The following is a 16,877-nucleotide window of genomic DNA, read 5'->3' as shown; positions in this document are numbered from 1 at the left end:
GAGGAGAGACAATATAAACTAACAGGTACAATACTAAAGGGGGTTCAGGAACAGAGAGACCTGGGGGTGTATGTGCACAATTTGTTGAAGGTGGCAGGGCAGGTTGAGATAGTGGTTTAAAAAAGCATATGGGATCCTGGGCTTCATAAATAGAGGCAGAGTACAAAAGCAAGGAAGTTATGATGAACCTTTATAAAACACGGTTCCAACCTCAACTGGAGTATTGTGTCCAAGTCTGGGCATTGCACTTTAGACACGATGTGAAGGCCTTAGAGAGGGTGCAGAAAAGATTTAACAAGAATGGTTCCAGGGATGAAGGACTTCAGTTACGTGGATAGACTGGAGAAGCTGGGCTTGTTCTCCTTAGAGCAGAGAAGGTTGAGAGGAGATTTGATAGAGGTGTTCAAAATCATGAGGAGGTCTAGACAGAGTAGATAGAGAGAAACTATTTCCATTGGCAGAAGGGTCAAGATCCAGAGGACACAGATTTAAGGCAGAAGAACCAAAGGCGACAGGAGGGAAATTTTTTTTTTTTTTTTTTTTTTAAATTCGCAGAGTGGTTAGGATCTGGATTGCACTGCCCAAGAGGGTGGTGGAGGCAGATTTAATCGTGACTTTCAAAAGAGAATTGGATAAGTAACTGAAGGAAAAACATTTGCAGGGCTACGGGGAAAGGGCGGGGGAGTGAGATTAGCTTAAGTACTTTTGCAGAGAGCTGGCACGGGCTCAACGGGCCGAATTGCCTCCTTCTGTGCTTTAACCATTCTATGATTCTAAAAAGGTAGTGCATAGTTATCTGAATTTTAAAATCTGTTGTTTTAACCTTTGCTTTCATCTTCAAAAGCTGACCTTCCAAGAAGCTCATCAGTCGACTCTTTCCGTCGACAAAGTTTAAAGAACTCGGTAAGAAAATCTCCTATATATAAAAAAAAAAGTCAAACCATTCAGGATTCCTAACAGAACTGTTATAATGCAAAATTTTGAATTCTGTTTCGCTGGCAGTTTTTCATACTAGAGTGAAATAATTTTATACCCAACAAGCACTGGGGGTTATCAGCCTTCCTCACTCTGACAGACCACTGGGGTGCTTGTAGAGCATCAAGGTCCCTGGCAAAAAAAGTTAATAATTGTGAAAATTATTTACACTTTCATAAGCAGCTCAATAGCTCTACTTCAAAACACCATAGTTACAATATTGACAGGTGCTATCAATTTCCCTGCCACATGGAAGAATGTTATTAATCTCTCATAATGTAACACTTAACCTAGCTTATCTCACAATTGCACAAAAAGCCACAAATTAAAATCAGTGAGTTTCAGGAGTACCCCTAGACTCCTTCACTTTATCAATATTCCATGTTGAATTGTATCTCAATACTTTTCTCAAATCTCAGAAAAATCTAATGAAACCCATTTCAAAAACTAGTTAAATGGATTAAATACAGACTTATGGTCATAATAAAGGTTAATCTGTACAAATAGAATGCCCCAATATAACAAAATACAGTAGATTATAAATGTGGCTGTATTTCAAATTCCTTCAGTAACAAAATAATAATTTGTTGTTTTGCAGAAGTACTAATCAAAGGATGAGAGATCAACAATTCTGAGCTTTTATTCAAACACATTTATAAACTTGCTAAAACAACAATTTTGAAAAGGAGAAGTAAAATTAAGGCTAATCAGTACTTACGAGTATACATCATTGTCAACAATAATGCCTTCTGTGAGATGAGGCCAAGTGGTGGCTAAATGTAATTCACTAAAAGAAAAGTATGACACTGGTCAGAATCTTATTCATCATTATTAAACACATTAAAGAAAATGTGGAAGAGTATTTTCTGGCAAAGAAAGATCATTAGTGTGGAGTTGGATGTATGAATGGAGTTCTGAAATCCACAAAGATCTTGTTTCCAACTCAAATGACTCAAGACAAATTTTATTCAACTATTGCTATACAATTGCATTGACATGCTTTTCATGGAAATCTGAGGTGCACTTAGAAGTTATATTCTATTCCTCTCTTCCAGTGACAGAGGAAGCTTGCGTCATGCCAAGACGAGGTGGGGCACAGGGGCAGGGCAATATTAATGTGGCACCACTACCATCGTGTCATTCAGAATGTGTGCCTACCTGCCCCATCTTTTTAAGCTATTCAGGACTGACACATAACTGCCACTTTGCCTAAAGTTAGTGATATTAAAATAAATGCAATACATGCTCCCCCGTTGGATCAGTGGATAAAATGTGCTATGACATGAAGCTCAGCCAGAATAGAAAGGGTCTAGGTTCAATACTTCGCTTGTACGGAGTCTGATGATCTCAGGCAGGTCAACCATCATTCCCACTTCTAATCACCATCTAGCATTATCCACTGGCCGTAAATCATCTTGGGACACAATAGGGTGAAATACGAATGCAAGTGGTTTCTAACTTTCTTTTTGAAGCAATTTGTACTAGAAAGTGGGCATCAGATCAAAATAGGATTGGACTGGGCTGTGATGACCCCCATCTGGCAACAAGTACTCTCTAGCTTCACACATGAATACCGCATTGGTCGGGTACCATAGAGCTGCTGCCATCTGTGCAACAATTCCCCAGTTTTTGACTTGATATCTTCAACAGAGGGTTGAAAATTGAGAAAATAAATGTATTAATAATTACTAAATTGTGTTTGACAAATTTACTAGAGTTCTTTGAGGAGGTAACGAGCAGGGTGGAGAAAGGGGAACCAGTAGATGTAGTGTATTTGGATTTCCAAAAGGCATTCGACAAGTTGCCACATAAAAGATTGCTACATAAGAGATATATTAGATTGGATAGATTGGCTAACTAACAAAAGAGAGTCGGGATAAATGGGTCATTTTCAGGGTGGCAAATTGTAACTAGTGGGGTGCCGCAGGGATCAGTGCTGGGGCCTCAACTATTTACAATCTATATTGGTGACTTGGATGAAGGGATCGAGTGTATTGTAGCCAAGTTTGCGGACGATACAAAGATAGGTGGGAAAGCAAGTTGTGAGGAGGACATAGAGTCTGCAAAGGGATATAGATAGGTTAAGTGAGTGGGCAAGAATTTGGCAGATGGAGTATAATGTGAGAATATGTGAAGTTATCCACTTTGGCAGGAAGAATAGAAAAGAAAAATATGATTTAAATGGAGAAAGACTACAGAATGCAGCGGTCGAGGGATTTGGGGGTCCTCGTACATGAAACACAAAGTCAACATGCAGGTGCAGCAAGTAATTAGGAAGGCAAATGGAATGTTGGCCTTTATTTCAAGGGGGATAGAGTATAAAAGTAGAGAAGTCTTGCTACAACTGTACAGGGCGCTGGTGAGACCACACCTAGAGTACTGCGTACAGTTTTGGTCCCCTTATTTAAGGAGGGATATACTTGCATTGGAGGCAGTTCAGAGAAGGTTCACTAGGTTGATTCCTGGGATGGAAGGCTTGTCTTATGAGGAAAGGTTGAGCCTATACTCATTGGAGTTTAGAAGAGAGGTGATCTTATTGAAACATAAGATTCTGAGGGGGTTGGACAGGGTAGATGCTGAGAGGATGTTTCCCCTCGTGGGGGGAATCTTGAACGAGGGGACATAATTTCAGAATAAGGGGTCGCCCATTTAAGACGGAGATAAAGAGGAATTTCTTCTCAGAGGGTCGTGAATCTTTGGAATTCTTTACCCGAGAGCTGTGGAAGTGGAGTCTTTGATCATATTCAAGGCTGAGATAGACAGATTTTTGAGTAACAGGAGAGTCAAGGGTTATGGGGAGCGAGCAGGAAAGTGGAGTTGAGGCCAACATCGGATCAGCCATGATCTTATTGAATGGCGGAGCAGGCTCGAGGGGCCGAATGGCTTGCTCCTGCTCCTATTTCTTATGTTCTTACAACGGACTTTCACCCCTGACCTTTCTCCCCCCCCTTTGTTTTCCTTCCCCAAATATCTTTCTTGCATTGCAATTGTATTAAAACCAATACCTGATTCACAAATTTCAATACCTGTTGTTCTGCATCTGAACTGTCAGCTAACACCAACCTTCTAGTCTCCAGGTGATGCAATTTTTGTGGGTGTCTGACACATGCTGTAACCCATTACAATGATCAAGACTCTACTAACCAAGGTACAGGAAACTTTGTGATATCCGACACCGATGGGACCGAGCTGTTGCCGATCTATCAAAACTGCCAGACATACAAAGTTAATGTTGAAGCATACGGAGGTTTTCATCTCCGTATCTGACAGCAAACACTGTTGCTTAGCAACAGCTTCTAAACAGTCGGCTGCAGCTGCAAGCGTCTCTAGCTGAAGCTGTTGCTATAGCTACAGACCTTGCAGTGCCTGACTGGGAAAAAAAAAGCAACGAGAACTAAAAAAAAACTTATAGAAAACGGCTCCTGATTTTTGCCGTTAGATCGAGTATTCTGGACATATAACCTCCGGGTAAACCAAAGTTTCCTGTACTGAGACTCCACACAACTCTCTCTCCCCCCATTAGGACACATTCCACTTACCCAAGTCCAGAGAGGCCTGTGCAGGATGACCAGAGCCAAAGCTTAGGGAACTCCAAGTTTGCGCAGAGTTTCAACTAGAGCTTAACCAGCTAAAACAGAGCACTGATAATAAGCTTTCTGCTGCTTGGCTGCCCATTGGGTCGTTGGCTTGCGGGTTTACCTGTAACCAAATGGAAAGAATCCCAGCCCCAAGATTTGTGGAAGAATAGATGAGAACCTCAGGTGAGCCCATCCTGTTTCACATCTTCATCAATGATGTGTTGAATGCATTAGAAGGGACAGTTTTGGAGCGTCTATTTCAGGAAGTTCTTAAGTTATTCTGGTGCTCCTTTTTGCATTTGAATGCCTAAAATTCCATGGGGGTTCTCCTGATCCAACGCTGTAACTTTGGCAGAAATCCCAGAGAATTGGTCTAACAAGGTTTCTGTGGTGTTACAGCGGTAGATCGGGTGAACCCTCGCAGGAATTCTACTTCAATATGTTGCTGTGACTTGTGAGACTCATCTGCAGCTTAGTGTGCTTTACTCACCATTTTGGATAATAGATTAATGCAGTAGTGGAATTACACATCTAAAACATCAAGGTGGCAAGCATATCACAGGATGCTCTTTCCACCATTTAAAAAAATGTTAGTGAACTACTTATTGTTGGTCGGTCTTCTTCTTAAACCACTGCATTCCCAGTGGTTATGTGTTCCCACAATTTTTCTTTTAATATAGGGACAGATTTTGCGACCCCTATGGGTGCATACGTGCCCGTAGGGGCTGGGCAAGTGCCCGTTTCAGGCATGCGAAGCACATGCGCTAAAAACTGCCACTTGCAATTCATCAAGAATTCTCTTGACAGATCATCCATATGCGCAGGAAAAGTGCCTCTGCAGGTGGAGAGTTGCGCTTTTTGCACAATTGTAAGGAAGGATATTAGCTCTGATGATGTGGAATCTGTATGGGTAGAACTGAGAAATACCAAGGGGCAGAAAACGTTAGTGCGAGTGGTATATAGACCTCCAAACAGTAATGTGGAGGTTGGGGATAACATTAAAAGGGAAATTAGAGAAGCGTGCAAAAAGGGCACAGCAGTCATCATGGGTGGCTTTAATCTACATATAGATTGGGCTAACCAAATTAGTAACAATACTGTGGAGGAAGAATTCCTGGAGTGTTTACGGGATGGTTTCCTGGACCAATATGTCGAGGAACCAACCAGAGATCAGGCCATCTTAGACTGGGTATTATGTAACGAGAAAGGATTAATTAGCAATCTTGTTGTACGAGGCCCCTTGGGTCAGAGCGATCATAATATGATCGAATTCATTAAGATGGAAAATGAAGTAGTTGACTCAGACTAGGGTCCAGAATTTAAATAAAGGAAACTACGATGGTCTGAGGCACGAATTGGGTAGGATTGATTGGGGGATGTCACTCAAAGGGTTAACGGTGGATAGGCAATGGCAAACATTCAAAGACCGCATGGATGAACTACAGAATTTGTTCATCCCAGTTTGGCATAAAAATAAAACAAAAAAGGTGACTCAACCGTGGCGAACGAGGGAAATTAGGGATAGCATAGGATCCAAGGAGAGGACATATAAATTGGCCAGAAAAAGCAGTAATCCAGAGGATTGGGAGCAGTTTAGGATTCAACAAAGGAGGACAAAGGGATTAATTAAGAAAGGGAAAATAGAATATGAGAGTAAGCTTGCAGGGAACATAAAAACTGACTGCAAAAGCTTTTATAGATATGTGAAGAGAAAAAGATTGGTGAAGTCAAGCGTAGGTCCCTTACAGTCAGAATCAGGGGAATTTATAATGGGGAACAAAGAAATGGCTGAACAATTAAATACATATTTTGGTTCTGTCTTCACAAAGGAGGACACAAATAACCTCCCAGAAATGTCGGGGGACATAGGGTCTGATGAAAGGGAGAAACTGAAAGAAATCAGGGAAATGGTGTTAGGGAAATTGATGGGATTGAAGGCCGATAAATCCCCAGGGCCTGATAATCTACATCCTAGGGTACTTAAGGAAGTGGCCCTAGAAATAGTAGATGCATTGCTGAGCATCTTCCAACATTTGATGGAATCTGGAACAGTACCCATGGATTGGAGGGTAGCTAATGTTACCCCACTATTCAAAAAAGGTGGTAGAGAGAAAACGGGGAATTACAGACCGGTAAGCCTGACATCGGTAGTGGGGAAAATGCTAGAGCCCATTATAAAAGATGTAACAGCAGAGCACTTGGAAAACAGTGACAGGATCGGACAAAGTCAACATGGATTTACAAAAGGTAAATCGTGCTTGACTAATCTACTGGAATTTTTTGAGGATGTAACTAGTAAAATAGATAAGGGAGAACCAGTGGATGTGGTGTATTTGGACTTTCAGAAGGCTTTCGATAAGGTCCCGCATAAGAGATTAGCGTGTAAAGTTAAGGCACATGGGATTGGGAGCAAGGTATTGACTTGGATAGAGAACTGGTTGGCAGATAGAAAGCAAAGAGTTGGAATAAACGGGTCTTTTTCGGAGTGGCAGGCAGTGACTAGTGGGGTACCGCAGGGATCGGTCCTTGGACCCCAGCTATTCACAATATATATTAATGATCTAGACAAGGGAACTAGATGTAATATCTCCAAATTTGCAGACGACACAAAGCTGGGTGGGCGTGTGTGCTGTGAGGAGGATGCCGAGAAACTACAGGATGATTTGGACAGGTTGGGTGATTGGGCAGAAGCATGGCAGATGCAATATAATAATGTGGATAAATGTGAGGTTATCCACTTTGGTGTCAATAACAGGAAGGCAGATTATTATCTGAATGCCAATAGATTGGGAGAAGGGGAAGTGCAACGAGACCTGGGTGTCCTTGTGCACCAGTCGCTGAAGGTAAGCATGCAGGTGCAGCAGGCGGTTAAGGCGGCAAATGGTATGTTGGCCTTCATAGCGAGGGGGTTTGAGTACAAGAACAAGGATGTCTTGCTGCAGTTGTACAGGGCCTTGGTGAGACCACACCTTGAGTATTGTGTGCAGTTTTGGTCGCCTTATCTGAGGAAGGATATTCTTGCCATGGAAGGAGTTCAGCGAAGATTCACCAGGCTGATACCTGGGATGGCAGGAATGACGTATGAGGAGAGATTGGATCGATTGGGTTGTACTCGCTGGAGTTTAAAAGAATGAGAGGGGATCTCATTGAAACATAAAATTCTGGCAGGACTGGACAGACTAGATGCAGGGAGGATGTTCCCGATGGTCGGGGAATCCAGAACCAGGGGTCACAGTCTAAGGATAAGGGGACAGAAATGAGGAGGAATTTCTTCACCCAGAGAGTGGTGAACCTGTGGAATTCTCTACCACAGAAGGCAGCAGAGGCCAATTCATTAAATATATTCAAGAAGGAGTTGGATGTATTTCTCAAGGCTAAAGGGATCAAGGGGTAGGGGGAGCAAGCAGGGACCGGGTACTGATGATCAGCCATGATCGCATTGAATGGCGGAGCAGGCTCGAGGGGCCAAATGGCCTACTCCTGCTCCTATGTTTCTACAACTTCCACCCGCTGAATGACTGTCAAATTCTTACGCCTGGTAAAAAAGTTTTTACCAGGTTTTTAAAATAGTTTTTACGGTGATGGTACGCTCTCAATTCTGAAAATTGATGTCCATTATTTAGTTAATCAGGAATCACAAATTTGAGATGGTAGCTATTAGGTACGAGAAATTATCTAGGGGTCAGTGCCTACCGTGTTTGGGCTGCAGAAAGGCAAGCAGCTGATGATAAAGCTCTGCATCTCCAACTAATGGAATCACTGTTCAATCGGGTATGGTGTATATCCTTACTGTGGTCAGGAGTATGGTACCAAATCACGCATATGATGCATGAGTGGGGCTTGGTGTGGGATAGGATACCGGCAGGAATTTTTGATGCGCTGAACTCAATGGAGAGTAGAAGATGGGAGACTGACCAAGAGAGTATTGGAATAATGTCTAGAGGTGATGAAGGCCTGGAGCAGGGTTTTGGCAGCAGATGGGCTCAGGCAGGGCCAGGAGAGTATTGGAATAATGTCTGGAGGTGACGAAGGCATGGAGCAGGGTTTTGGCAGCAATGTTAGGAAGGTGGATGTAGGCGGTCTTTGTGATGGAGAGAACTATGGGATTGGAAACTCAGCTCTGGGTCAAATAGGGCACCGAGATTGCGAACAATCTGGTTCAACCCAAGACAGTGGCCCAGGAGGGAATGGAATCAGTGACAGAGTTTGTAGCGGAGGCCAAAGAGATGGCTTAAGTTTTCCCAACGCTAAACTTACAAATCCATAAGCCTAGGCTCTGCTGACTTACACCCAAGCTTTCTGGACTTAGATAAGTGAGGTGTATCTCTAAAGGGAAGAGAGTGCACTCCAGTTTAGACAATTCCCTCAGTAGCTTGGTGTGGAGACCCTGAAGCATGGTGAATGATTTCTGAATGTGTAAGTTACCTGGCTGACCAAAAAAAATAATCAGTCACACCAAAGAGGCCATCAAACACTCAGGCTTGGCAGTTATCCTTTGTTGCAGGATCAACATCTTACACAAAACAGCTAAAGGCTGCTTTCTAAACAAACTGCGGTCCGAGATTTTCTCTTGAACTTAAAACAATGCAATTGCAAAGTATGCAAGATGCAGAATCGATGGGGATTCTCCAATCCATTGATCTCAGTTCCTTAATCAACTAGCTTTGCAGAATCCCAGAGTCCAGTTTAACAGGTAAAATGTGAAAGATTTGAATTGAATGAGGATAAGAAACATAGAAATTTACAAGACAGGATGTGACCATTCAGCCCATCATGTATGAACGTCCTTTCCAGGAGCAATCCAAATCTAATGGATTTGCCCCATACTCCCCATAGCTCTGCTACAAATATTTATCCAATTTTCCCATAAAAGATCTGTGCTTCAACTACCATCCTGTTGCAAAACATGCTGAGCTCCAACTACCCTCTGCATAAGGAAATTTCTCCTAATTCCTCTCTTCACTGTTATTGTCAATTTTATATCGACACGCCTTGGCATTGACTCCCTAACCAAAAGAAATAGTCCTTCACTGTTTATTCTATGTAAACTCTTCATAACTTTGAAAAACTGCTATTAAATCTCCTCTTAGCCTTCTCTACGCTAGTGGAAATATTCCTAGTATCTGAAGTCTTTCCCTAACAGTTTCCCATCCCTGGAATCATCCTGATGAATCTACGCCATATGCTCTCTATGCCTTTAATATCCTTTCTATAATGGAGTGCCTAAATCAGCACACACTATTCTAACTGTGGTCTGTGTCATCTGACCCCATTTGGATTCATAACCCCAGGTTATGTTGGTACACCAGGTACTAATTACCAGGCAGACAGGTGAAGTATCAAGTTATGTATGCATAATTTTAGTTACACTGATCTCAACTCTTTAAAATACACTGCTGTAAATACCAAAATTTAATTTTTTTTAAATTAATCATTTTGTCTAGCTGAAGCATGGCAGCTAGCTACCTCACCTGGCTAGGTGCCAAGTGGCAGCTGAGAGTAAACAGCTGAGCAATACACTGGCCATTTAGAGACCAAATCTGGTAAATTCCTTTTAAACGATTTAAAATGCCCAATTTTTCTAAAAATAGGCACCATTTCAGAAGTGTTCTTATAAATAATTTTAAAAATATTTATTGTATTCGGACATTTTAAAAATAATGAGATATCTTTAAATCTTGAATCCAAATAAAATATACATTTTCATATCAAATTTAGTTGGAACTGCTACAGAAGCATGCCTTGCGGTGCTGCAAAATTCTAAGGGCCCTGATAATTCACTTAAAATAGCACAGTGTACAATGCGTCAGGAATTCCCAATGGTTTTAGTTAGTTAAGGTGGAACATTTGTTTTTAATCAAAACATACAAACACCTCTAACCTGGGAGGAAATGGCCTAGTTTACACTAACATTACAATTTCCTAACACACCAAAAAGAAAGCAAAGCAAAACTGATTTAAGTAAAGTCACTAATATCTATTTGGTGCAGATGAACATTCTGTTACCAAATTGATTGCATAATCAATGCAGTGTGTTGCTATTCATGCACTGAAGATACCAAATGGATCGTAGTTTGTTCCATAAAACAAAAATAGTTAAAATATACAGATTGATTTATTATATGTTGCTTTAATCCAGCATGCTTTAGCAAAATAGGACAATTTGGACAACAATGGGGGTTTTGACTACCAAAAAGTACCAGCCCAACAGCAAAGCTGCAACTACAGCAACTTAAAGGATAAAAGTGTGCTGTCTGCTTCAAGCTCTGCTCAGTAAGTTAAACATCTTGTGAAGGCCTTGCGATTATAAGTATCCCTTGTCCTGGTGGGTGAGGTCATCATAGCTCCAGACCAAGTATACAGAATGTCCAAGATAAGATAAGAATTACGACAAGCATCTCTCTAACATAGAATGGTACTGTAGATGGTCACAAGAGAGGTGGATAATTGTGCATGACATGCAGAAAAAACAAATATAAAGGAAAGCCAAGCCCCCAGTTAGGTAGAGCTCTCAAGGCAATTTGTGACGCCAATGCCATTGATAGGAGAAAGATTGATCATCTTTGCGTCCTGGGTACAGATATTAAGGTTGTACTGTTTATACCTTTGTATGATACATTTATGTTTTTGTGTATTGCTTGTAATTGGCAGTAACATTTATGTTTAAGTAGGTTAATAAAACTATTTCTATCGAGTCCAGTGGCAGAACTCTTTATTTAATTATACCGAGTGGGCAAATAAGATTAAACCACCCCACAACATGTAACTTTATAATCGAAAAACATTTTTTCTACATAGGTGTATTTCAGGATCTGAAAAATGAAAACAAGTTAGTTAAGTAGCCTTAATTTCTGTTACTGCATAAGTCAGGAAATCGCACAGCCTCACCTAATAGGGTCTTCACATGCTCCAAATGGTAATTTTCCAAACTCTAGACCACCCACTTCTCCTCCAACCAATGCATCAAAATCTACATATGAAGGAAAATTCTGTATGAGCCAATTTGCAACAGAAAATGTTAGGAACTCATCATCAAAATCTTATACAGCTGACAAGCATCCACCATGCATAAATGTAACTATTTTAATTTCTGAAATATTCAGGCCACTGGATAAAATACAGCAATACCAAAGTACATTGCTTCTGTAGGGAGCTTGAAAACAAAACATTTCCTGTTTGTGTCCAAGAGTAATATCTGATAAGCTAAGATTTATCCCAGACACATCAATTTATTCTTAGTCTACAGTTTTTACAACATATGCAGTACCCTGACCTATGCTTTGCAACAAAGACTGAAACCTGCATCACAAAACAATGCAGAGAGCCAAAAATGCAATAGAGGTTATGGATGTCAATCGTGTGTGAACGTGATGGCGTGAACATATTCACGAAAGTGCCACACCAGCAGCAAGATCTAGATAAAGTTAGTTGCAGACCATATGTTTTACTGTAATTATTGTGACTTGTTGCAAAGTATGTTAGAGTTACTTGGCTAAACACTTTTCCAGAAGGCTAGAATAGGCTAGAAGATACGCAGGCCACTTGGTTTTGAAATTTAAAATCCTGTATACAGTTGTTCGAAGTAGCTTCACCCGACAAGCATCACCTTCAAACATACGAGGAAGCAACACATGACTTCACATTATTATATGCATAATATTCCAAGCAAGTTTCCCCCAAAATAGTAATAACCCCAAAATATTAAGATACTGTACTTCAAAATGAACGCAATGTACCCTAGACATATTGTGCAAGTTGCCTATATATCATGACCATGTGTTGTGTCAGTAAGCGGAGGATATATTACTACATATATAAAGGCTTATAACCACACACAATCATATTGCTCCCCACAGTCCACCCCCGATTTCTGCAGCTCTACGCCTGACTGGTACCCACAAACATCACCACAGGAGATCTACTAATTGTCATAAAAGATTGCCAATAATTAGTACTGCACTTATTTCAAGCTCAGAGTTGCTAGGTTTAAGCATACTATTTTAAGTTGCAATTAAGCTTTGCCATCTAGAATGTTAGGAGCAGCCATTTCTGTCCATCAAGTCGCCTCAGTACTTTTTTTCCCCACCACAACCTAATCTAATCCCTGCTTGCACCCCATTCCCTTTAATATTCCTCTTTTTCAGGCAATTAAATCTCTTGTAAAATAATTTATGGATTCTGCTTCAACAGCTTGTGGCAAATTCTAACCACCTTCTAAGAAAATAAATCTATATACTGAAATAAAAGTCATTCGAAAATACTAAAAGTAAAAGCCAAGGCCGAAGATAATATTTTCCTTAAGATCAGAAAAAACAACATCTACCTGTAAGCTTAAAGGCTTTTTAAAAAATCAAACAAAAATGGCTAGACTTTAAAAAAAAAAATCAGCTGTTACTGATGCGATAAATTCCAACACTGTGTGAAAAGTGCAGGCGGGATAGCAGTGCATGTCTAATCCGGTAAATCCAACACTGTGTCTGAGGCATCCAAAAGGGATAGCAGCCATTTGAAATGCAGCTATTACTGATGCAATTAAATTCTAACACTGTTTGAGTGCGAGGGGCAACAGCTGTTACTAAGGCAACAAGTTCAAATTGTGTATTAAGGAGGTGAAAGGCAACAGCACAAGGTGCTGTAAATGACAGGTGTTCAAATCTATTACTGATTTTATACACCCAAATTTAAACACCGAGCACGATCTGTTATGCCTATATATGGAATGAAAATAGTGCTGCAAAAATCATTGCTGGACTATACAATTCACTGAACAAAGTAGCCTATAGTATAATCAAATGTACTAACTCAAGACTAATTATGAAAATTAGAATGCTTCATGTTCATTAAAAGCTTGCACTCAATCAATTGAAATTTTAAAAATCCAATTGAGATCATCCATCAAGTTTTCATTAAGTTATTGGGTTAAAAGCATTTTTGAATCCAAGCCAGTGAATTTCTCCAGATTTACAGGCTATCTAAATAAATTTATTTTCATGTGAATGCACTCAGAAAATCTAATGAAATGGAAGCCTTCAACTATTATTTCAATGTGTTTACTCTTAGCATTAAGGTTAATTCTGCTCCCTCGTATTTGCATAAGCTGTAAGTGCTCACGTTTCACTTTTGCTTTGTATAAAAAACACTAGTATTTTCACCCTTCTTTTGTCTTCCTGCTTTATATACCATACCCCAACAGAAGCGCCAGTCAAACAACATGTTTACTGACATTTGCTTCGTAGATCTAGATATGAGCAATTCATTAGATCACAAAATTAAAAGCCAGCACAGCAAACCATTGAGGTACTCACTGGGTAAAAAGCAATAATTCAATAGTTTGGCACTGCACAGCTGGTATGTGTCTCGATACCAGTAGGTAAGTGTGTGCTGTCAGATTTCCAGCATCCGCAGTATTTTGCTATTGTGTTGTGTGTGCTGTCAGGTACCTGAACTGAATGCCCATCAGTGGGGAGCAAGAAAAGCTGTGTTGATAACAGAAGCTGGTATAGAACTGGTACTGTGAACAAACTTGCAAAAATGTAAAGGTTTATATATGAATGGAGGATCAATGTAAATGATCAATACAAGGTTCCCAACAACTAACATAGCCTCGCAGCACACAACAGTAACTCCATCCTTTCCCCCTCCCTGATCAAGAAATGGAAAGCAACAAAGTCAAGAAAGGAGGCAAAATGCAAGCAGAAATAAAGGGGAAAAAAAGCAACGTTTGAGCATGGGAAAATACATAAACAGCATGCATTAAAGGAACTATGGCCTGCTGTTTGAATTTTCATGGTGCTCAATAGCAACCTTTAAATTGCACAATTAGAAGATACTCATATGTAGTCTTATAAAACATTAAATACAACTGGAGCACCCTACCTGGGGGTTGCTGGGGCCAAGAGTACTGTTGCCAGTCTTGAAGGACATATGTAAACCGAATAGCTACACTTACTGGGGGCAAAGGTGTCAAAGGGCACCCCTAGAAGAGAAAAACACAGGCAGCTTTACTTCCTATAGAGCTCTTCAAGACCATTTAAAATTTCCTACAATTCAGAAGTCACTTCATCCTTTGAGCTAAAAATGTTGGCAATTTCATTTTACAACATCATCAGTGGTTAAAAAAAGGTATTAAAGGATGTAAAATTATAAAGTTCACACAATGTGTTAATTACATAAGATACATTATACCAATGTACACAGATGCAGTTTCTTTCTTCTAAATGTTCTTTCACCACCACTTATTCTCACAACACAAGCATGCATAATGCGAAAACCTCCCAGACTTCAATGCCGCCTCGTCTGCATGAAACACTTTTCATAAATGCAACTTCTCAGTATCTAATAATCCTCATCTTTGTTTCATTTCTTAAAGGTGAAAGCAGCACACAATGGAAGGCAGTGTTCAGCAATGGGAGGAGGATAATAAGCCTCAATAAAGGAAGTCATCTCCTTTGAGGAGCAGGCTATTTCCATACAAGGAAATCAAATCTTAAAGGTTATGGAAATTGCAGAAGCAAGAGGGCAAGTGCTAGGTAAGAGTTAGTATCCCAATGCTCCTTCCAGAATGCTGCAGTGTAAAATTCTATCAGACTTACATAATCTTTCTAGAAGTAGAACCATGTGAAACTTCCTGCCTAAGCCACAATAGTATTACCATACTACTGTGTCTTTGCAGGCTTCCAGAGCCAGCCCGTCTTGGAACTCACTCGAAAACAGCCTTTCTAGAATTAGCAACAAACTGAGCGCTCCATCAATTACCCCACCCACTCACCAGCTCAAATACACACAATCCAGATGATTTAGTGACAGCAGTCAGCACAAGTGGCGAGTCATGGGTGAGCAGGAGCAGGTGAAGGAAGCAAGGAGCCCTTTACTGGAGGTTAAGACCGCCTCCATCCTCAGCTATTTAGGTCAGGGATCCAGACCTCTATGGTCTAACTTTGAAGGGAAGGATGCTTTTTGATCAAAACAGGTTGTTGGAATCACTGGTGGATCTGCCAAGGATTCTACCAAATGGCAGCTAATATAGAGGAGTCCAGCAGTCACACAGTGGGATGCCGAGAGCTGACTTGTAGAGACTGACAATTCTAGGGCCATCTGCAGCATATCCTCCTACCCGAGAGACAACAATGGCAGCTCAGTCATCATCCAGGCCTTCAACTACTCTATTGCCACATCATTAGGCATGACCAGTGATAAGCTTGCCCAAATAATATGCAAGATGGGGACCGGTTTCCCATATGTCACTGAAGCTACCAAGTCTGTGCATCCATAGATCAGAGGAAGCTCCATAGAGTGTCAGGATGGAAGTGACCATGGAAGATGCTGCCGTCTGTCAAGGCAGCAGCACTTCCACACCACTCCTCCACTCTCCCCCAGTATCTGCCAGAGGCAGGCTGGGCCAGGCTGTCCCCACACCAGCCGATCGTTCACAGCCTACATGATCAGCCAAGGCTTGAAGAGTTCAAGCGCCATCTTATTCCCAGCACCATGTACCGAGACGCAGGTTACCCCCTTGTCCAGTCTCCTGTCAGTGGGAGTTCACTTAGAAGGAACACTAGGATAGATAACCACATACCCAGAACACAACCATGGAAAAAGTAGGTAAAAGGGAAGCACAGTGGTGATAAGAAGTAGACAGTCACATAAACACCATATTAAAGCAAATCACTGTTAGAACTCAATCACTTTTCTATTTATGCTTTTGCACTGTAGATCAATCAGGAAATTAAGAGTAGGTGTGTATATTGAAGGTTTTGGAATAGAAGGCGGGTGCAAGTTGGACTATGAAGATTCTCTTTGTATTGATTGTGGGATGGAGTTATTGTAAGGAAAGATGGAAGGAGCAATCCTTCTCTTTGCTCATGAAACAGTTGATGGCTCACTCTGGAGAGGGCCAGGTGAATATCTTCAGCAGCTATCAATGGGGGCTTGTGGCTGTTGCTCCTCATCTGCAGCTATGTAAGCCACCTTGCAAAACAAGAGGTAATCACTGTACCAAATAAGGCCTCCAGTGAATGAAAGAGAGTTACATTTTGCAACAATTTCTGAAGCTGAAAATATATTTTTTATTCAGCAGCCTGTCTCTTGAAGACAGTTAACACCTAAATGGCAGCTCTAAAAAAAATACTACCAGTTTTGTTTGGAGCAGTTTGCCCCTGAACTGTCTCTGGTACTAGAGCAAGAAATCGGAATGCACAGGTCTCAGATACTCACTTGTATGCAATTTATATTGCTTCACCCTCTTCAGATGCAGTCAGGTACAACCACCTGAAAAGCTATACAGGAATTCAACTAGTGATATTCAGGTGCAAAATAGGCCAAAGG

General features: G+C 40.9%; 1 protein-coding gene across 6 annotated transcripts in view; it reads right to left on the bottom strand.

The window, feature by feature from the left end:
• rab3gap1 (RAB3 GTPase activating protein subunit 1) overlaps nucleotides 1-16,877 on the bottom strand; it is a 120,430-nt gene that overhangs the window by 84,610 nt on the left and 18,943 nt on the right. For all 6 annotated transcript variants that reach the window (XM_085986628.1, XM_085986630.1, XM_085986629.1 and 3 more), the window contains 5 exons: nucleotides 14,430-14,529; nucleotides 11,442-11,523; nucleotides 1,694-1,762; nucleotides 1,034-1,107; nucleotides 824-916 (listed from right to left, as the gene is read on the bottom strand). In XM_085986628.1, the coding sequence (XP_085842754.1) occupies nucleotides 824-916; nucleotides 1,034-1,107; nucleotides 1,694-1,762; nucleotides 11,442-11,523; nucleotides 14,430-14,529 (418 nt within the window). The remainder of the gene's footprint in view (nucleotides 1-823; nucleotides 917-1,033; nucleotides 1,108-1,693; nucleotides 1,763-11,441; nucleotides 11,524-14,429; nucleotides 14,530-16,877) is intronic.

This window comes from Somniosus microcephalus, chromosome 4, assembly GCF_052327205.1.
Source record: "Somniosus microcephalus isolate GS21.2 chromosome 4, FLI_Smic_1.0, whole genome shotgun sequence".
Taxonomy (NCBI): Eukaryota; Metazoa; Chordata; class Chondrichthyes; order Squaliformes; family Somniosidae; genus Somniosus; species Somniosus microcephalus.
Note: the sequence above shows the minus strand (reverse complement) of the source record. Positions and strands in the feature narration are given on the sequence as shown.